This window comes from Pyrus communis, chromosome 9 (genome assembly GCF_963583255.1).
Source record: "Pyrus communis chromosome 9, drPyrComm1.1, whole genome shotgun sequence".
Lineage (NCBI taxonomy): Eukaryota > Viridiplantae > Streptophyta > Magnoliopsida > Rosales > Rosaceae > Pyrus > Pyrus communis.
The window spans coordinates 8791003-8813956 of NC_084811.1; the positions used below are offsets into that span (position 1 = coordinate 8791003).

General features: G+C 38.6%; 2 protein-coding genes across 2 annotated transcripts; both read left to right on the forward strand.

The window, feature by feature from the left end:
* The first annotated feature begins 7828 nt into the window (after positions 1-7828).
* LOC137745524 (uncharacterized) lies at positions 7829-14605 on the forward strand. The gene is made up of 19 exons (XM_068485486.1): positions 7829-8084; positions 8188-9111; positions 9212-9280; positions 9364-9562; positions 10243-10327; positions 10500-10568; positions 10688-10769; positions 10867-10926; positions 11033-11085; positions 11166-11344; positions 11829-12012; positions 12306-12363; positions 12466-12522; positions 12602-12847; positions 13244-13305; positions 13454-13510; positions 13601-13694; positions 13806-13946; positions 14127-14605. Exons 2-19 carry the CDS (start codon positions 8284-8286, stop codon positions 14208-14210), a joined length of 2607 nt encoding a protein of 868 aa, XP_068341587.1. The 5' UTR covers positions 7829-8084; positions 8188-8283; the 3' UTR covers positions 14211-14605.
* Positions 14606-15647: 1042 nt separating this feature from the next.
* LOC137745526 (organelle RRM domain-containing protein 2, mitochondrial-like) lies at positions 15648-17086 on the forward strand. The gene is made up of 3 exons (XM_068485487.1): positions 15648-15873; positions 16521-16589; positions 16689-17086. Exons 1-3 carry the CDS (start codon positions 15756-15758, stop codon positions 16928-16930), a joined length of 429 nt encoding a protein of 142 aa, XP_068341588.1. The 5' UTR covers positions 15648-15755; the 3' UTR covers positions 16931-17086.
* Positions 17087-22954: the final 5868 nt, after the last annotated feature.

Genomic DNA, 22954 nt, shown 5'->3' on the forward strand with positions numbered 1-22954 from the left:
AGCAGTATTCATGTTGGTTGTCATGTGATATTCATGTCCTACCCAAATAAATAAACTCCAAGCCCCATCCAAAATCACGTTGTAAATTGTTATGTGTTCATGTCTTTCTATCATGTTTTACATTAATTTGCTATACCTAGTCAGCATGATAACGTGAATTAAGGGGACTGTTAGTTTGTACTTTGTACTTGTTATACGAAAAAAAGGTAACGTCGGGAAGGCCAACTATTTAGCATTACTCACGAAAAAATTTGGGTGATATTAATTTATGTTCTATAATCTTCCCAACTATTTAGCATTACTCACGAAAAAATTTAGTTGATATTAATTTATGTTCTGTAATTTGTAATATGAGTACTGAATGAAGAGTGCTTTTTTTATTTTTATTTTTTGTAGTATTAACACTACGTAATAGCGTCACAATTAGGTCACAAAAGTTTTCCTCAGCCACTAGAAATTTGCCGACGCTACCATCAGTCCATCATCTTCAAATTACGGTTTAAAGGTTTAGGAAAGATGGTCCCACATTTCATGCCTAAGCAAGGTTAAATTAAAAGTTAGGTTTCGTATATGTTCTACGATGACTACAGGAGACAAAGCTTTGGTATCGGGCAGAAAAGTCCTCGATGTACTTAAGATAGTGTCTGTAATTTAACTAGGTTTGTTTATATTGTTAAACTTATATTGCCCAAGAACAAGATTAGGTTGCAGTAATCACAATCAAGAAAGCATGAAACCTCTTATATATAGAACCCTACAATTCCATTAACTTGATGAACCTCCATTGGAAGACGCCATAGCTATCGCTATCCAATCTCAGCGCGCTGCAACCCTTCTCCTCTCTGTCAGATTGTTTTAAGCTCTTACCAAGAATAGGACTTGGTTCTGAATTGAGCATATATATTTGCGAGAGCAGAGGTTACAACATATATATATATATATATATATATATATATATATATTGTGACATCCCACATCGCTCAGGGGAGTGATCCTTAAATGTATATTCTCATCCCTACCTAGCACGATGCCTTTTGGGAGCTCACTGGCTTCGGGTTCCGTAAAAACTCCGAAGTTAAGCGAGAAGGGGGCTAGAGCAATCCTATGATGAGTGACCCACTAGGAAGTTGCTCGTGAGTTCCCAAAAACAAAACCGTGAGGGAATGGTAAGCCCAAAGCGGACAATATCGTGCTACGGTGGTGGAGCGGGCCCGGGAAGTGATCAGCCTCGGGTCGGGATGTGACAATTGGTATAAGAGCCTAACCCTGGTCGTGTGTGTGCCGACGAGAACGTCGGGCCCCTAAGGGGGTGGATTGTGACATCCCACATCGTCCAGGGGAGTGATCCTTAAATGTATATTCTCATCCCTACCTAGCACGAGGCCTTTTGAGAGCTCACTAGCTTCGGGTTCCGTAGGAACTCCGAAGTTAAGCGAGAAGGGGGTTAGAGCAATCCTATGATGGGTTACCCACTGGGAAGTTGCTCGTGAATTCTCAAAAACAAACCTGTGAGGGAATGGTAAGCCCAAAATGGACAATATCGTGCTACGGTGGTGGAGCGGGCCCAGGAAGTGATCCGCCCCGGACGGGGATGTGACATATATATATATACACATACATACACGTATATATCCTTCTTATAACTTGATAAGGATTCCCTATTACAATCCTTATAGAAAACAACTTATGTTTTCCAATCCATATCAATTTAAATGTTACAACAGAATCCATCACAAACAAGGGATTTGTACACAGTTTCTCATAAGGCTTTCCTATTCCAATTGGACTTAACCATTCATTGTCAAAACATCCAATCTTATGTTCATATTCTTACATTCTCCCACTTGAACACGAGATCAATTGCATACATGAACTTCTCCAATTTATAAGAAGTGATCACATAGCCTCACCTGAGAATCTAACGTTATGACCATCACTCTATTGCACTTCAAAACATGGAAACTGAGAACCATAGACCACAACCAAAATGCAGTATTGATTCTAAGTTCACACACATCCAAATTGCAAACATGACTCACAACTTAAACTGATATAAACAGTCAATCACATAATATGCTCCCACTTTTCAAGAAGATCAAAACAAACAACTGATCCCATAGAAAAGCAACATAACATTGACTAAAAATGATTTATTAACCATAAGTTTAAAACAGCCAAAATGTTTCCAAAGCATCAAACAAATCTTTCTCCACAACAAGTCCACCATCCAAAACTACAAAAACTTTAAAACTAAAGTAACGAGTCTTGTGAAAAGACTGTTATTGAAGACATAAAAATTGAACTAACTTAGACATAAATTAATCAACGCTGACCAAGATTGCAAGCACAGCTCTAGATTAAGTCACTCACATAGCTGCAACCTTTTAAGTTCTTGAAGCATAACCAATTACTCCCACTAATCAAGACTCTCCAACACTCCTATCCGAGACACATGTTTCTGAAACTCTCTAACAGGCAATGCTTTAGTCAAGGCAGCAATCATCATAGTAGTGCTAATGTGTTGTACTTCAATCATTCATTTCTTCACTTGTTCTCTGACTTTAAGGAACTTTACATCCATCAACCTTGAAGCAAAAGTTCTCTTATTATTCTTAGCAAAGAACACGACTGAATTATTGTCACAAAACATTCTCACAGACTTTTGAATTGAACTCACAACCTTTAAATCTGACACAAAGTTCCTCAACTAAACAACCTGTTTCATTCCTTCGAAGCAAGCTACAAATTCAGCCTCTATAGTGGATGTAGCAATAACAGTTTGCTTAGCACTTTTCCAAGAAACTGCACCACCATTTAGCATGAATATATAACCACCTGTTGACTTTCTATCATCCATATCACTAGCCAAATCTGAGTCAGTATATCCCTCAAGTTGCAAAGTTTCACTTTTGCCATAAACCAACATGAAGTTCTTGGTTCTTTGCAAATATCTCAGAACCTTTTTAGCAGATGTCCAATGTACTTCTCCTGAATTTGCTTGAAATCTTCCCATCATTCCTACTATAAAAGCAATATCTGGTCGTGTGCATATGGTTGCATGGCTTCCCACCAGAGAAGCATAGGGCCTAGATTGCCTTTTCTTGATCTCCAAATCAATCTTCGGGCATTGATTCTTCAAGAACTTATCCCCCTTGTTAACTGGAACTTGTCCACAATTACAACTTTCCATATTAAATCGGTGCAATACTCTATCAATGTAACCCTTTTGTGATAAACCAAGCAATCTTTTCTTTCTATCACGTACAATCTCAATCCCCAACACATAGTGTGCCTCTCTTAGATCTTTCATATCAAAACTTTCACTGAGCACTATTTTAGTTCTTTGTAACAACTGAGGACAAGAACTTGCTAGAAGAATATCATCAACATAAAGCACCAAAAGGATAAACTGTGAACTAGAAAACTTAATGTAAATGCAATCATCCAATTTGTTTTCGTCAAATCCCTGAGAAGAAACAATCTGATCAAACTTTAAATACCACTGTCTAGAGGTATGTTTTAACCCATATAAGGACTTATTGAGCTTGCAAACCATGTTTTCCTTCCCCCTTTCAACAAATTCAATTGGTTGTTTCATGTAAAAACACTCTTCTAAGTCTCAATTGAGAAAAGCTGTTTTCACATCCATTTGATGCAACTCTAAGTCAAAATATGCAACCAAAGCCATGACAACTTGCATTGAATCTTTAGAAAACACTGTGGAAAAAGTATCGTTGTAATCAATACCTTCTCTTTGAGTGAAGTCTTTTGCAACTAATCTAGCTTTGTACCTCTCAATTCAACCAAGAGCATTCTCTTTGAGTGAAGTTTTTTGCAACTAATCTAGCTTTGTACCTCTCAATTCAACCAAGAGCATTTCTTTTGGTTTTGTACACCCACTTGTAACCTATAGGCTTGATTTGAGGGCTGGACTCCACAAGTGTCCAAACATTGTTTTTGTACATCGAATCTAGCTCATCCTTCATTGCATTCTGCCATAGAGTTGACTGTGAACTTTCCATGGCCTGAGAGTATGAAAGAGGGTCATCAATATCACCAATGTTAAAATTTGCTTATTGCAAGTAAACATAATCACTCACAGCTGTAGATTTCCTAACTCTGGTTGACTTCCTTGGTTCCAAATGAGATGCCATTTCATTTGTCACTTGCTAATGTGATTCAGTAATATTTTCAGATGATGGTGGAACTGGATCTATCTCCATGATGTTGTCAGTGCTGGAAACCGATTTGAATTTTCTATTGCAACTGACCTTAATTGAGGGAATAAAAATATTTGACTGTAATTTGGTTGTGGAGTGTTATTACAACCCTGATCTATCTCTTCAAAAATAAAATTTTCCCTTGATAGGTCTGCAACATCTTGATCCTCCAAGAATGCTGCATTATGTGTCTTTTGGATCCGAGTGTGATTATGGGGAAAATAGAACCTATAACCTTTCGACTTTTCAGGGTAGCCTATGAAGTAACAAGATTGTGTCCTTGAATCTAATTTCCTTTCATTAAGATTATAGAACTTAGCTTCTGCTTTGCAACCCCAAACATGAAAATATTAAAAATTAGGTGCCCTACCATACCATAACTCAAAAGGTGTCGAGGTAACAGACTTGCGTGGAACTCTATTCAGGATATAATTTGCTATTTTCAAGGCTTCTCCCCACAAGAAACCAGGAAACTTGAATATTGACATCATGCTTCTGACTATACCAACAAGAGTCATATTCCTCCTCTCTTAGAGTCCATTTTGTTGAGATGTCCCATGTGTTGTATATTGAGCTATATTGTCATTTTGCTCTAAATAAAGTGCAAATGGTCCCTTTTGTTGCCCTGATTCAGTGTACCTACCAAAGTATTCTCCTCCCCTATCCGATCTAACAATTTTAATAATTTTACCTAACTGTTTTTCAACCTTAGTTTTGTAAATTATAAAGCACGTGAGGGCATCAGATTTTTCACTAATAAGAAAAGTGTATCCTAGTCTAGAAAAATCATATAAAGTTAACAAAATACTTGTTTCCACATATTGTTTTGATTGGTAAAGGACCACTTATATCAGTGTGTATGATTTCAAGTAACCCTTGACTTCTTTTGGCATCTAATTTCCTAAAGTTGGTCATTTTACCCTTTAAGCAGTCAACACATTCTGTTGCAATGGCAAAATCTAATTTTGGAATTAACTCAGCTTTGGAGAGTTGAAGAATTCTTTCTTTAGAGATGTGCCCTAACCTCTTATGCCAAAGAATATAAGATGTATCCTGTTCAAGCATTCTCTTTGAACTAACATTTAAAACCGAGTGATCAACATACTTAACTAGATACTCTAGAGTCTAGACGCCAGAGATTTTTAGACAAGAGAGCAGTTCCCAAAATTTCATCAGAACAGTTTTTCTTAAAGATTTTCAAACATACATCATTAGCAGAGAATGCATAACCATCTTTTACTATCTTAGAAGCAGAAATCAAGTTTCTTCTCATTTTAGGCACATAGCACATATTTCAATTGTAAAACAAAACCAGAAGTCAGTTTCAAGTTCACTATCCCAATGGAGTGCATTGCTACCTTAGTCCCTTCCCCAACAAACATTATACAAGGCATTTCCAATTCCCTTTTGTTTTTGAAAACCCTTCAAATAGTTAGTTATGTGTACTGAGCATCCAGTATCAAACCACCAAGAATCAATAGGTACTTCACAAATATTTGACTCAACATAGACAAGTACCTATTTTTTTTCTTTGCTCTTTACATAATCTTTAAAAATTTCACAATTAACTTTCAAATTCCCTTTAGTCCTGCACCAAAAACACTTAAGTTTAGACACATCTTTAGGTTTAGCCTTAAATTTGATAGATTTTCTAGGGGAGTCATTTACTTTAGCAGATATATTGAATTTGTTAGAATTCTTACCAGGACCATAAGAGCTCCCATTGTTGAATGTTTTCTAACGGTCAAAATTTTAAACAACCTTATTTTATTAAAACGCACTGTTTAGTGAGGAAAACTGTCGTGAGACCTAGGACCAGTTTCGAAACCTGATACTGGCGATTTTCAGAGTTTTTATTTTTTTTAATTTTTTTTGGTTAGATTATAAGTTAGATTAGTTACTGACGAAATTCGAACTCATGCCGTCATGTACATGTAAGGACTCAACACATTTCCACCATTGTGGTAAATATCCACTTGCAATTAGCTAGTTTTCTAGAAACGGAAAAAGAACAAAAGAATTCCTTAAAAAAATCAACATGGTCCGCAGCCAAGCCATCTTAAAAGGAAAGAGGCCCACATAGGTATTATGTATCGGTCCAGTCTCCAGAACCCACTTAACTAAGGTATTATGCACCTGGCCCACACTCTATTTTCTTCATCTTTATCTTCCTTTTAAGAAAAGAAAAAAAGAATCCATCATTGGGGACAATTATGTGTTTCTTTTTTTTTTATGACAATTAGGTGCAGGCCTAGAAAATTTTCTCGAAAATCCCAAACCAAATAAAAAAAATCTTGATCTCATATCGAAAAATTTCTAAACTGATAACACTGAAATTTTCGAGACTCTATATTGAACAAATCCCGAACCTTTCGGTACGAGAATCGGAAATACATATTCAATGGTTCAGGAATCCAAACCAAATATATATATATATATATTTATATATATTTTGGTTGCATGCATGTTAAATGTTGAATTTAAATAGTTTGATAGTAAACTATATTAGAAATAGAAATATGAAATTAAGTAGTTTGAAACTTTGGAACGTCAATTTGACTTGGTATGAATGAATTGGTAATTGAATTAATATGAATTTTCAAGTTGGTATACGGTAAAAAAACCTAAATTTCAATTGATATGAAATTGGGTAACAAAATTTCAAGCCAAAAGCCCAAATTTTAGCCTACAACCCAAAAATTTCGGTTCAGGATTGGTCTTCAAATTCCCGTCTCGAAAATTTTTAGTTTGAGATTCGAGATCCATTTCCGGTTTAGGATGCCATACCGAACCACCTTATTTTTTTTAAGCTAATAATATTATTAACACTAAGTGGGAGGGAGTTGGGCTTAGCCTTAACTTCATAATGAGTTAGCAATAATGTAGTTCAAATTTTCGTTTAACGAGAATCTAAACCCCTCACTTACAAGTGAAGAGGAATACCATAAACTGTAGTTAGGTGTTTCGACCCCTCAAAAACTTTTACACTCCCTCAGATGCCTCCACTTGGACCATCCCACAACTCAAATTCAATCAAACGCCGCATTCATGGTTGCTTCCGCGCACCACCAAGAGGATCCTCTTTATAAGGATCTTAGGGATCTTCAAATCGTTTGTTCATCGTATATCGTGAAGTCAGTTTTCGTCAGTACTATTTATATTTAATTTAAAATAATTTCTAACTGCATAATATATGATAAACAGAAACGATACGAAGATTCTTAAATCTCACAAAAGGATCAGAGTGGATCCTCATTCCGCGCACCAAACTCTTAAAATTACAAAATTCCCGAAAAAATTGAAAAGGCGCGGGACTCGCGGTTCCAAATCGCATCACACGTGTCATCGACGGGACACTTCACAATGTTTCTATGGGTCCCGATGGTTGTACGCCACGCGGCGCCATCCGGTTCGTCCAAAAGGTGGGCCCGTATGCTTTATCCACCTGCCTTCTCGATAATTCCAAAGAAACTCATTCGTCACCATTTTTTAATTTATTTCTATTTTATTTTATTTAAAGAAAAAGAGAAATAATAATATTTGTCTCTTGTGGACTATATCCGATTATCTGTCCCTCAAAAGTTGAATCTGGGGCGCGAGACAAGCTTTTCATTTCGCTATTTTTGCCGCTCTGCATGTTTTCACACTTCTCTTAAAACCCTTTTCGCATCCCGCGCTATTTCCTCTCAGATATCTCACTCCACACAAACAACCCAGACTTTTTTTTTTTTTTTTTTTTGAATTTCAGATCCGCATCTTTCCGAATTCGATTCGAAAACGCTTTGGATCTCCAAGCTCCTCTTTCTTCTATCGGATTTCCAAGTCCTGTTGGATTCGAATTTTTCAGATTTGGAGTACCACAAGGTATTAAATTTAACTATTTTCGAATCTTTTCCTAAATTGATGGTTCCAATGTTTTTGTTTTCATTTTTTGTGGTTTGGTTTTGATTCGATTACTTGTTTTTAGGATAAAAACTATTTTCAAATTCTGAGCGAAAAGCTGTGATTTGTGATTCGAGCTCGGCGAATTACGATTCGTTTTTGAAATTGGGTTTCTGATTGAATGCTGTCTCAGTCTCAGTGTTGGTTTTTGGGGATTTGTCGAATTTGGATTTTGGAGTGGAGTTGTAGTTGGATGGGAGAAGAGGCAATTTGTGTGGGGAAATTGAGAGATGGGGAAGTGGAAACAGAAAACTTCCCGAGAACTGAACTGAAGCGAGAGCACGAGTGTCTCGAAGATGATAGCGGGGCAGACGGGTTTCCAAACAAGAAGCAAGTGAAGGAGCATTCCAATGAGGATATAAGATCGGAAGTATCAAACCCCGTTGTATCTCCGAAAGAGAATGGCTCCATTTTTCAGGACATTACTAGCCAACCTGCGGAATTGGCAAATAGTAACGGAACGGAGTGTGGTGAAGTTGAGTCCTCATGTTCGGAGAATTTGGGTGCAGAGAACTTGAGCAATGGACAGTGTACCGAGAATGATAATTGTCAAATTGAGAACGAGACGAATGGTGATGTATTGACCTCTCGTGTTGTGGTAGAAATTCCTAAGCTTGCCAGTTCATCTGGGATTCGCAAGATTACGTTCAAGTTCAGTAAGAAAAAGGAGAATCAGACTGCGAGTAATCAAGACTTTTCACATGGAGGTTCTCACGAGGAGCCCGGAATGGACTTTCAAGCGATGCCTAGTACAAGTAGGGAGTTTCCAGATAGTTCATATTGGAGGCAATGCGCTGAAACTGGCAACTTTCATCCTTGTGCGCTTAACTCAAAGGTGGAAAGTTCTAACTATGTAGTTCCGAGCAGCTATCCTTCAAATGTTAAGAAGCTATTGTCTACTGGTATTCTTGATGGAGCTCGAGTGAAGTATGTTTCCTCCCCGCCGAAGGTATTTTATCGAACATATATATTCTTCTCGGTTGGATATAATATGTGCTTGCAGTATGAATATCTATTTTCCATGGAGGTTCTAATATAAATTTTGGCAGATAGAGCTACATGGAATTGTAAGTGGCGGTGGTTATTTGTGCGACTGCTCATCATGCAATTTCACCAGGGTAAGTATACTCACTGTTTACTTTGTTTTGGAGTTTGAGTGCAATATTGCTTATATAGCTGATTGATTCAATGCAATGAGCAGGTACTCAGTGCATATGAGTTTGAGCAGCATGCTGGTGTCAAGACTCGGCATCCTAATAATCACATATACATGGAGAATGGGAGGGCAGTTTATAGCATCATACAAGAACTGAAGACTGCTCCGCTAAGCAGTCTGGATGAAGTGATAAAGGATATTGCTGGTTCTGCTCTCAATGAAGAGTCCTTCCGGGTTTGGAAAGGTAATAGCAACAAGTTTCTTAGGGTTTTTTTTTTGCCCTTTCTGAAATTGTTCTTTTCTCAATAAGCCTTTTAAAAAAGCCCTTCCCTTAATAATCGAGCCAATACTTGACTCTAACACACATAGGATTATGGACGTGCGGTAGCCCAAATAACATCAGACGATATCCAGACCCACTTAGGTAGGATCCCAAGTAGGCCCAACAAGATGATGATTATGATGTGTATATTTGTTTTGGATGGGAACTATTTTATGGAATTGAAGGGGGATGGGAAGGAAAGTGAACGAGGAAGGAAGGGGAGGGCTTGTCAGAAGAAAACTTCGTTGCTTGGTTTGAGCTTGATTCCAATTCATGTTTAATTTCACCATCATTTTTCTTAACTTCCTAGGACAAATACCATATATCTCAGATCTAGAAAATCTGCCATCCATGAAGCTCATTTGTCATGTGCTTGTTGAGATTTTGAGGGTAGTGTAATCTAGTCAGATGAAAGTTGGCCAAAGATATTGCAATTTGATAAATTTTGCGTTTTAAAATGCTTATGTTGGAAGGCCGAAAATGCTATAAGGGAAAAGTGATCGAGGAAAGGAAACAAAATTGTGTCCAGCTGATATATAAATTACGTTAATGTATTATTAAGACCCCAATGTTCCTTTTTCGATATATAAAACATTCTGCAGAAACTCTTAATCGAAGCGATGGAATGGCTGAAGTGGAGAAAAGACATCGTGTGAAGCTTCCTAAATTGCGTCACCCAATTCCCAGGTAATAAACATAACACATGGTAATTTTGTTTTCTATACACTGAATATATGTCCATCATTAAATTTGTTAGATTAATTTAACGGTGATTTAACTTCATTTATTTACTGGCTAATGGAAAACTGAAACATGCAGTCTTTTGCATGAGAAAACTGAAACTGTATCTGCTGTGCAGACCAAGCTTCCACAATCCGTATGCAGCTATGTACCAGAAGAAAACTGCTGAAGGTGGCAATAGGAAAAGGTTTGCATCATCCCTTCCCCTCCTTTTCCTATTGTGATTCTCTGTGAGGAGTTTTTTATAAGATGCTGCGCAATAATGGGTGAGTTTTGTTTGATTGGGAAATTATTCCTGGTTGACAGGGATAATGATCTCCACCGGTTATTATTTATGCCAAATGGACTTCCAGATGGAGCTAAATTGGCATACTATGTCAAAGGGCAGGTAATTTATGGATATAATTATCATGTTAATGCTGTTTTCACGTGTGGATGCCTGTAACTTCTGATCTTTACATGATTTGATGTTGTGCTATTCCCAGAGATTACTTAGCGGCTATAAGCAGGGAAATGGGATAGTCTGTAATTGCTGTGACAAAGAGGTAAATACTGAGCTGCACAGACCACATCAAATTTGAGTCCTGTATGTTGGTCTAGCCCCTCCTTCCCTTTTTTTCTCATGTCAATTTACTCTTTATGTGAAAACAGATAAGCCCTTCACAGTTTGAAGCTCATGCTGGAATGGCTGCAAGGCGTCAACCGTGAGTAGCTTTTAAAGAGCTCGGGCTGCTGTTCTAGTTGTTCAGTGTGTCATGTGTAGATAATTTATTTCATTTTGCAGCTACCGTCACATCTATATTTCCAATGGACTGACGCTTCACGATATAGCCATGTCATTGGCCAACGGCCAAAACCTGACAATTGGTGGCAGTGATGGCAATGATGATATGTGTGCTGTATGTGGACATGATACAGGGGATATGATTTTCTGTGATGGATGCCCTCGTGCTTATCATTCAGGTTGATATTGTTTCTAATTTTTGGTACTTGATTTTAGTTTGTGGATGTATACATTTGCTTTATGTTCTTAAGGCTTGCTCATCAACTTTTAAGATCACATTTGATACATTCCGTTTTGTTCTTTCCCCAGTTTAACTGAATATTTAAGTGATTTGATGAATGATTTTTGTTCCTCATCACTCCTCATGCTTTTGTAGTGCTATTGAATTGAAATTACTGAACAATTTAATGGTTTGATGATTTTTTTTTTTTGTTCCACATCACTGTCTTCTCAATCGAATAATTGGATGTATTCTCCGCACAGCTAATATTACTCATGCTTCAAAAAAAAAAAACCTGATATTTCAATTCTTTTGTTGGGAAACAAAGTCATCTTATATATTGATCAGGTTGTTAAGAATTTAAATATCCCTATGAGTCAATCAAGTTAGTAGTTGTTAGGTGTTTCATTTTATTTTGGGTCTAACCTTTGTTTATATTGCAGCTTGTTTGGATTTACCACGGGTTCCTCAAGGTGATTGGCATTGTCCAGATTGTAGAGATAAGTTTGAACCTGGTAAAAAAGCTGCTGCTGGGGAATCTTCAAATTTTGGAAGACCTATTGTGATACGGTTGACACGGGTATTCAATGCACCTGAGTATGAAATTGGTGGCTGCGTCGTTTGCAGGTTGGTTCCTTTTGTGTATTAATTCCATTAATTTCTTGTATGCATTTTAAGTAGCCTGAAGTGAATGAAGGTTTTAATTAAGTTGGTTAAATTTTTTGAGTCTCTCACATCATGGTCAACATTTATGGCGACAAACTGTTTTGTTGGAAATGTGGTACCCTGGTTTCTACACAATTTCTTTGCAATATTTTTATATAATTTCTCTTGAGGACCCTTGTGATATAATTTCTTCACTTGATCTTTGCCATTTGGTTATCACTCATAGGTGCTAACATATTATTTTGTATTTTTAGGAGCCATGATTTCAGTGTGGCTTTATTTGATGAACGAACTGTTATAATCTGTGATCAGGTATGACTTGCATTTTCATTCTTTTGATCACATACAACGAGAGTTGTCAAAATTCTCTCTTTAGTTATCATCGTTTTATTCTTACCCTTGATTCTTGTTCAGTGTGAGAAGGAGTTCCATGTTGGCTGCTTACGGAACAGTGGATTATGTGACTTAAAAGTATGTTCTGAACCTTGTGGTGGTTAAATTTTTTATATTTCTGGGATGCTAATTTATATTTTTTGCTGTCTTACTGCAGGCACTCCCCAAAGATAAATGGTTTTGTTGTGATGACTGTAACAGGATTCATGCAGCTTTACAGAATTTAGTACTCAGTGAAGCAGAGCGTGTTCCAGCTACATTATCAGATACAATAATCCGGAAGCATGCAGATAGAGGTATATTTATTGACGGAATGGCAGATGTTCAATGGCGAGTTTTCAGTGGAAAGAGGCGCTATCCGGAACACCTACCCTTCCTTTCAAGGGCTGCTGCTATTTTTCGAGTAAGTACATATATGTGCGTTGGAATTGTTACCCTTATTCTTTAATGCTCATTTGATGCCTTTCAACGTATGGCACTGAACTTGGACTTTGGTGTTTTATTCTGTCCCAATTGTATGTTTAAAATTCACAAAGAAATAGAATTTACTTTTAGAACTGGTAAGTTATGTTTCAGTCATCAAAAGCTTATACAGGACGAATATATTGAGGGAATGGCTTCTCTCGTATGTCACTTGGCGTTCTAGATTAGGCTTCCTATTTATGTATTTTTCGGTCACTTCTTAGTTGTCAATTGTGTATCTTTCATACGTTGTCACTTCAAATTGGTTGTGCGGACAAATTTATATGGAATAGTTATCGATGTTGTCACCTTCAGATTGATTGTGCTCAATTGGCAGGAGTGCTTTGACCCTATTGTTGCAGAGTCTGGTCGTGACTTGATCCCTGTTATGGTATATGGGTAAGTGGTGGTTTTTAATTTGTTCCACTGTTTTTTAGTTATTTGTTGCTTCTTGGAATTATGTATTTTTATGTAGCGTTTGTTCATCCAATATAATTTCTATGACAAAAATATTGTTGAATCAATTATTTTTTCCGGCATTTTTCAGGAGAAATATTTCAGGTCAAGAGTTTGGAGGCATGTACTGTGTAGTTTTAATAGTGGGGTACGTTGCTCCTCCTGTGTTAGTACGAATTCTAGTACTTGATGGTTTTGTCACACCATTTTACACTAGTAATAATTTTCGTTTGTCCAGGTCTGTTGTTGTATCTGCTGGTCTCCTTAGGGTTTTTGGTCGGGAGGTTGCTGAGCTTCCTATTGTTGCTACTAGTAGGGAACATCAAGGAAAAGTAAGTTGGATTTGGAATCTGCTTTTATCTGATAATGCTTCAATGTTTTCCTTTTCTATTAAACTAACAGGTTTTTGGAAGTTTGACGTCATTGTTTATTGGTGTTTGTAGGGTTATTTCCAAGCATTATTTTCATGTATGGAGAGTTTACTTATTTCTCTGAAAGTGGAAAAACTGGTTCTCCCCGCGGCTGAGGAAGCTGAGTCAATCTGGACGAGGAAATTAGGATTTAGAAAGATGAGAGACGAGCAAGTAAGTGAATACAGTTACTTGAATTGCATATATTATCTGCAGATAGTACGCAGTTACAGAGAATTTGATTTTTCAAACTTGGTATTATAAGGCCGGCTGTTCTTGTTTTCAATCTTCTTGATGTTAGCAGCTAGTGAATGTTAACAGTCCCTAACCGCTTGAACTTCTCTTATTTGCCAGTTATCGAAATACATGAGGGAAGTGCAGTTGACAATTTTCAGGGGGACGTCAATGCTAGAAAAGGTGGTGAAGTTGACGGATTGACAACTTGTCAATTTTCCGTGATGTTCGAAGTTAGATTTAGTTTTTCTTTTACATGTTAGTTTTTTTCTTTTTCGCGCTTCACTTCCCGTGTAATATCGCTGCTATTTTTGGTCCCGTTAGTGATTCACCTCTCCAATAAGCAGCAGTTGGAGGATTTTTTTTAAAGAAAAATATTATTGAAGAAACTGGAATTCGAGAGTAAAAGGAGGAAGATGAGCAAGAAGAATGTATGTAAAAAGAGAAGAAAAAGAAGTGCATGCTGTCCTTTTAACCTGCATGCATCCCACATTTTTATTTGGTTACCGTATGACGATAATGTTTCACATTTTTCATTTCGGTTCACTTTGAATTGTCACTTTGCTTCTACCACTTGGATTTAGTACCATGGACGGTAACTCATGTAACATAAAATATGAATATGTGAAATGTTCTCGAATAAAACTGGTCGCAAAGCTGGTAGTTATGCTGGAGGTTTTGTCTGAATATCCCACCTGTAACAGTGCTCGATGTGGTGGAGTTCCATGCTGCTAGAAAATGTGCAGCTGGCTTTCGAGAAGGGATGGTCGAATATTGTACTTGAAAGTTATTCTCCGGATCTATTTTGTAGGGATTCTAGGGATCTTCACATTTTAACCGTTCATCGTTCATTGTATATCTTGCGGTCGATTTTCGTCAGATAATATTTGTATTTAATTTTAAATAAAAGAAGTCAAATGTTTTATGATCATACGATACACGATGAATGGCTAAGATGTGAGAATCTTGAAGGCTCTTGGCTGGGTTTAGAGGCAAGTGACATTCAGGCTTGCTTGCAAAATTTGGATAAATCGTGAGTTTGTCATGTTCATAGAACCACTAATTTTGTGGTGCATAAAATGGCTAAATTGACTCTTGTTTCAGATTTTGGTTCGTATTGATTTGAGGAGACTCGTGATATTATTTAGAACCATATTTTTCAAGACTATAATTGTTTATAATCCCATCAATAAAGTTATTATCATTTCGTCTCAAAAAATAGAAGGGGTCACAAACATATAATAAATAAATAATTCAAGGACATTAAACAGACAATTAAAGGGCAATAAAATCATGATTCATATAGAATTATTGTTTATTTAGTGTTTCCAATTATATTTTTATTAAAAACTAGTGATCGGTATTATTCCAAAAAAACCATGAATCTAATTATAAATGTAATTGGCTACTCCAATATTAGACTCCCATAAACTTTTATGTCGAAAAATTCTAGAGTGCGGACGACCGAACCATGTGACCATCCGACCCTCTTAACTTCCACTATGTGTGATCGGGGACGTATTCGGAACTTTATTAAATTTGTGAGTCGTGACATTCACTTTTGTGGAAAAATCCCAATTGGGCCAAGCCCGGTCGGACCCATTGGTTTTGAACGAAGTGTAGAAGCTTCTGGAACTCTGCTCCCACCCGACCCGAACCTGATATTTCTCTCTGCTCATTAAACCCTAAACCCCCAAAATCCCCAGACTCTGTTGTCACACACTGTCCATTGAAGTCGGATCACCTCAAATGGCGTTCATCTCCACCTTCCGACGCGTCCTCGGCGGATCTTCGTCCGCTCTCCACTCCCAATTCGCCGTCATTCGTCACAATTCAACTCTCACATCCCCCAGGCTATTCATTAGCGGTACATGTCGATCTCACCCACTTCGTTATTTTCTTTCTGTTCTTCCCTTTTTGCGAAATTCAATCGAATCCTGCAGAAACCCATGTTTTGTTTTCATTTCTTTGCTTCGAAAATTCTTTCTTTTTCACTTATTTTGTCAAAGGTTGTATCTTTTTTGGAACTTGGCTAAATTGAGCAGATCCCACTTGCTGAAATTAAATATCGACGACATGTCGATGAAACATTGACACATTACGATCAGTGGTTGTGGTTTCTACCCAGATTATGCGAGTTTATATAATTTGGTGCTCCTTTAGAGTTTAGTGTATGTCTATGACCTATAAAGGATCAGGCCTCTTTTGTAAATTTGTAATTGCATATCCTTGTGCTTCAATCTGTGTTCATTTCTTTGTTATTTGATTCTTTTTTTTATATAAATTTAATAACAAAGCTTCAATCCAATACTTTCGAATATTTCGACTAATTTATCGAAAAGAAAACAGAACAAATATGGCTGCAAATGTGTTTAACTCTTGTAAATATGCCATCTGTTTACTGAAGAACTGTTGAGCTCCTGAGGAGACTACATTACCATTTGTAGAATCTTGAAGACACGAATATATTCAATCTTGAATCATTACTGTTGTTTCGTTATTTGCAATGAGCAGGTCTTTCGAGATTAACAACAGACGAAAAGCTTAGAGAGGCATTTTCCCCATTTGGGCAGATTGTAGATGGTAAAAGTCGATTCTAGCTTGTTCATTTGCTCTCCTAAGTCCTAACAACCTTTCTTACAATGCTTTAACCCGAACGCATTGCATTCGTTGGCCATGTAGCTAAGGTGGTCATGGATAGGGTGTCTCAAAGATCAAAGGGGTTCGGTTTCATCACATACGCATCAGTTGAAGAAGCTGAGAAAGCTAGAGAAGGAATGAATGCCAAGTTCTTGGATGGGTGGGTTATTTTCGTCGACCCTGCCAAGCCTAGGGAGCCTAGATATGCTCCTCCACCGCAAGCACAGCAAGACCCTTCGGAAACTGGCTTCAGATCAAACAAGACGATTGGGTGGTGTGGATGATGACTGCATGAGTTGCTTCGGTTTAATCTCATTGTGATGAAAAGGAGGGCAGTTTCAACACTAATCCCCCTCTGGTTATATGTATTGAGAAATATGAAACACTTGAATTATTTAAATATGGTTATCCATGCTTTAAATTTCCTTCTTTTAACCTTTCTGGCACATTTTACCTATGGAACTTACATCGAAACCACATCAAGTGGCTCAATGATAAGTTGGCAGGCTACGGCTCCCCAATAAACAAAAAAATGTGGGAGGTCCCGAATTCGATGCTCCGAGCTGGTAAGTCTGTTTGACTGTGGCCACGGGCAGGATGAAATTCTCCATAGCCCCTCCGGGCCAGGAATGAATGGATAACCGTGGCTTACCACTAGTTGTCTTCCTTTTGAAAAAGAAGAAAAAAAAACTTACACTGATTCTGTTAAGCCATGCACTTCGAAAATTTGATTTTTTTTCTTTCAGTTTTTAATCTTAGGGGTGATTGTTAGGATACTAAGTTGGGTTATCCAAATTAATGAGATATGTGTATGTTCTGTTAGGTAATGGAACCCTATTAGATGATTGACACTTGTCATGAGATGGGATGATTTAGTTAGTTGGGTGGTTACTGTCTAGAAACTTACCTTGCAAGTCTGAGATAGATATATAGCAGACTAATTGTGCAAAGGAGGTTATGATATGAAAAAGTATGTTGTGAACAGTTATATAGCAGGCTTATGTGTGTCATGCGTTGAGGTTAGAACAAGGTTCTTATTATTGGTATCAGCCAATTCTACGATCCCACGTTTCCCTTGCGTATGCTGAGGGCAACCACTCGAGCCACAAAGATGGATGCTCGCGTCACCGCCCTTGAAGCTTCGAACTCCAGAATCGAAGAATCGGTTCAGAATCTGACAGCCCAAATGACCAAATTCATGGCGTCGATCGATACTCGTCTCTCGTTGGTGGAATCTCGGTCGGTTTCCATGGAAAAGCAAGGCCGTGATCGTACCAATCGTGTGGGTCCGTCTGAATTGGGGGGAAATCCCATGGATTCGGAGGAAACCTTCAGCGATCAGAATCTTGATCCCAATCTGCAATTCCAGCGTCAACGTCAAGATACTAGATTCCGTCATCAAGATTATCAATTCCAGTTTCGCCAGCCACCAATCAAGCTCGATTTTCCAAGATTTGGTGAAGGTGATGATCCATTAGCTTAGGTGTATAAGGCGGAACATTTCTTCGAATATTTCTCGGTCGCCGACGATCGCAAGGTTCAATTGGCATCTTTTCATTTTGATCGAGAAGCCTTTCAGTGGTTTCAATGGCGGAATTGTATCAAGAACTTTCCTCGTTGGCCTGATTTTGTTAAGGTTTTCTGTCGTGAGTTCGGGCCATCGGAGTTTGAGGATTTTTCTGAAGCTTTGATTCAATTGCGACAGACGGGGTTAGTTCGAGATTACATTGCAGCGTTTAGGCGTTTGGCAAATCGAACCCATGAGATTGCTCCGTCGATGCTTAAAAGCTGTTTCATTGGGGGATTGAGATCGGAGCTCCGTCACGATGTCAAGCTTCTGCGACCATCGGACGTTTATGAGGCGCAGGCTATTGCCTTACAACTCGATGCTAAGCTTGCTGATTCTAAGATCCGATCTTTTTCGAAGACTCCAAATTTCTCTTGGCATAATTCGGTGGGCAGTAAGGTTACTCCAGGTCTTACGGATCCAGGTAACCCCAATTCCTCTGTTACTTTTCCTAAACCAAACACTGTGAAGAAGATGACTTTTGAGGAAATTAGGGAACGACGGAAAAAGGGTCTTTGCGATTATTGTCCTGTCAAATGGTTTAGAGGGCATGTTTGCCAAAGTCAACAACTCTTACTACTTGATTTGTCTGATAGATCTGAGGAGGTTCTTGATGAGGATCCTGTGTTAGATAAGGGTGATGAGTTATCGAATGCTCGTATTACTGCATGTGCCGTGTATGGTGTCTCTGCTCCTGATAATATTCAAACTATGAAGGTCCTAGGGTCTATTAAACATTGCCCTGCAATGATTCTTTTCGATTCGGGAAGTTCTCATAATTTCATCAACTCTGCCCTCGCCAAGAAGATGGGTTGGAGAGTCGACCCTCTTATGAAGTTTGATGTGATGATTGCCAATGGTGGTACAATTACCAGTATGGGGTGTTGTTCTCAGGTTAGAATTAGTATCCAAGACTACGAATATATCTCGGATTTGTATGTTTTGCAATTGGGTGGTTGTGATGTTGTCTTGGGTGCTCAATGGTTGCGAACCTTGGGACCCATTCTCTGGGATTTTGAGAAATTGAAGATGGAATTCACCTTAGGCCAACGATACTATTGTTTGTATAGCTCTCCTCCTCATGCGCCAAGTTCCGTATCAGTGTGTCAAATGGAACGATTGCTCAGTCAAGGGTCTTTTGGGGTTGTTTTATTCCTTCTTGATCCGAATACAACAGTAGTAGTGGTTGGAGATCTCTCGGATAGTCAACAAGCAGGGTTGCAGGAATTGCTTTCTCAGTTTGACTCTATCTTCCAGACACCTACTACTTTACCTCCTTCAAGATCCCATGACCATCACATTCCACTTTTGGAGGGCAGTAAACCACCTAGTGCAAGACCTTATCGTTACAGTCCTATACAAAAATCTGAAATTGAGAATTGTGTTCAAGAGCTATTGGATTCCGGGTTTATCCGTGCTAGTAACAGTCCATTTTCCTCTCCTGTTTTGTTGGTTCGGAAAAAAGACAGCAGTTGGAGGATGTGTATGGATTACCGGGCTTTGAATTTGTTGACGATCAAAGATAAGTATTCGATTCCTTTAATTGATGAATTGTTAGATGAACTCTTTGGGGCTCAATTTTTTTCTAAGCTCGATCTCAGAGCAGGATATCATCAAATCCGAGTTCATCCTGATGATATTGCCAAAACAGCCTTCCGTACTCACAGTGGCCACTATGAGTTCCTGGTAATGCCATTCGGCCTCACTAACGCTCCAGCAACTTTTCAAAGTCTCATGAATGAGATTTTCCGGCCCTTTTTACGTCACTTTGTTCTGGTCTTTTTTGACGATATCTTAGTTTACAGTTCTACTTGGGAGGAACACTTGCGACATCTCAGTACAGTTTTTCACGTGCTACAGCAGCATAAATTGTTTGTAAAGAAATCAAAATGTGATTTTGGTAAAACACAGATTGAGTATTTGGGTCATGTGGTATCACGGGATGGCGTTGCAGCGGATCATTCCAAGCTCCGGGTCATTCAAGATTGGCCTTGACCTGGAACCATTAAAGCCTTGCGTGGATTTTTGGGTTTAACTGGGTATTACCGCAAGTTTATACCAGGTTATGGCAGAATTTGTGGCCCACTAACTGCCTTAACAAAGAAGGATGCCTTCCATTGGAATTCCGACGCTACGGTTGCTTTCAATCAGCTTAAAGATGTGATGTTATCTCCACAAGTTCTGGCTCTTCCAGATTTTTCGCAGCCATTTGTGATTGAAACAGATGCATCTAACACGGGCATTGGGGCTGTTCTACAACAAGAAGGCCGCCCTATAGCTTTTACAAGTAAAGCCCTTGGTCCTCGATCTCAAGCTATGTCGGCATATGAAAGGGAGATGCTTGCAATCGTCCATGCTATTAAGAAATGGCAAACTTATCTTCAAGGCAGCCACTTTGTTATCCGCACAGACCATCATAGTTTGAAATTCTTTCTGCAAAATCGGGCTCATACTCCATTCCAACAAAAATGGATTTCTAAACTCTTGGGCTTTGATTATGAAATCCAGTACAAACAAGGCACTGAAAATCAAGTTGCGGATGCTTTGTCTCGACTACATTCGGAGGCTCAGTTATGTGCTATTTCCTATCCCTATATGGGTTGGTTAGACGACTTGAGGCGCCATTTGGAACAAGAGCCTTGGATTATTTCAAAACTCAAGGACCCCTCGGTGTTGACTAGTGTTGCGGCTACATCTTCCTCTTCCTTCCATTTTGATAATGGGTTCCTTAAGCATAAGGGCAGAATTGTGTTGAGTCCGACGACCAATTGGAGGGATAAGGTGTTTCATGAACATCACAGTACCTTGATGGCGGGACATTCCGGGTTTCTTAAGACTTACAAGCGACTCTCTCGCTCTTTCTATTGGCATGGCATGAAGACTGACATTCGACGGATGGTTGCTGACTGTCAGGTGTGTCAACAAAACAAATACGAAACCTTGGCTTCACCAGGCCTCTTGAATCCCCTGCCAATTCCTCAAACTGTGTGGACTGATATTTCCATGGATTTTATTGTTGGGTTGCCGCCTTACAAAGGGAAGACGGTTATTTTTGTAGTTGTTGATCGGTTCTCTAAATACGCCCATTTTGTGGCACTGTCGCATCCATACACGGCCCATTCCGTTGCTCAGGTTTTTGTGGACCACATATTCAAGCTCCATGGAATGCCTGCCACGATCGTTAGTGACCGAGATCCGGTGTTCCTAAGTGCATTTTGGAAAGAGTTCTTTGCATTACAAGGGTCTAAACTCTGTTTGAGCTCAGGGTATCACCCCCAGTCTGATGGGCAAACTGAGGTAGTCAACCGTTGTCTGGAAACATATCTGCGTTGTTTTTGCAGCCTTCAACCAAAGAAATGGCTCCAATGGTTATCACGGGCTGAATGGAGTTACAACACTTCTTATCACTCTTCTTCGAAGCTCACACCATATGAAATTGTGTATGGCCAACTTCTCCTGCAATTCCAACGTATGAGTCTGGCACCACCAAATTGGACATGGTCGATCGCTGTTTACAAACCCGCTCGCAGATTTTAACTCAACTCAAATCTAATTTGGAAGCTGCTCAGGTCCAAATGAAGCAACAGGTGGATAAACATCGTACTGACCGTTCTTTTGAAGTAGGTGACATGGTATACCTCCGGCTTGTTCCTTATCAACATCAGTCTTTGGCTAGTCATCCATTTCATAAGCTCCAACCAAAATTTTATGGACCTTTTGAGGTATTGGAGAAGATTGGATCAGTAGCCTATAAGATCAGACTGCCAGTTCACTCCAAATTACATTTTGTCTTCCATGTCTCATGCTTGAAGAAGCAATTGGGTGTGGGTATGGCTCCTACTACTCCGCTCCCTGATGTTACGGATGATGGTCTGCTACCAGCAACCCCATTTGCCATTCTCCAGTCTCGTGTACTTACCAAGGACAATTCCCAGATCCCTGAAGTTCTTGTTCATTGGAAGAATCATCGCAAGGAGGATGCCACCTGGGAGCCGTATGACAATTTCAAGTGTCGATTCCCTTCTTTTCAACCTTGAGGACAAGGTCTGTTTCTATGGGCGGGGTAATGTTAGGATACTAAGTTGGGTTATCCAAATTAATGAGATATGTGTATGTTCTGTTAGGTAATGGAACCTTATTAGATGATTAACACTTGTCATGAGATGGGATGATTTAGTTAGTTGGGTGGTTACCGTCTAGAAACTTACCTTGCAAGTCTGAGATAGATATATAGCAGACTAATTGTGCAAAGGACGTTATGATATGAAAAAGTATGTTGTGAACAGTTATATAGCAGGCTTATGTGTGTCATGCGTTGAGGTTAGAACAAGGTTCTTATTAGTGATATTTGTTAGGCACGAATGGTGGAACACCGTGATCTTGCTGCACCACTGTTCAGCTTTGACAAATTATCAAAACAGAATGTTTTCATACGAAGATATCCACCGAGATGGATTTTGAGGAGTGTTTTTCTTTACAAACCCGAGTTGATTATTTTTTTCATGATAAAGAGTAAACCTTGACTACTTGGGTGGTTAGATACCATGTCATAGTTTGTAACATAACTGTTAAAAAAATTATCTCAAGAAGATGATTGAAAAAGAAAAGCATAAGAACATTTTAATGCCTAATATGTTAAGAAAGCCCTCACATGCACAATTCATGAACAATTTCTCACGAAATACCACTGTTAAACAATTAGAAAAATTTCTAAACCAAACCCATCTTTAAAGGGCGTGTA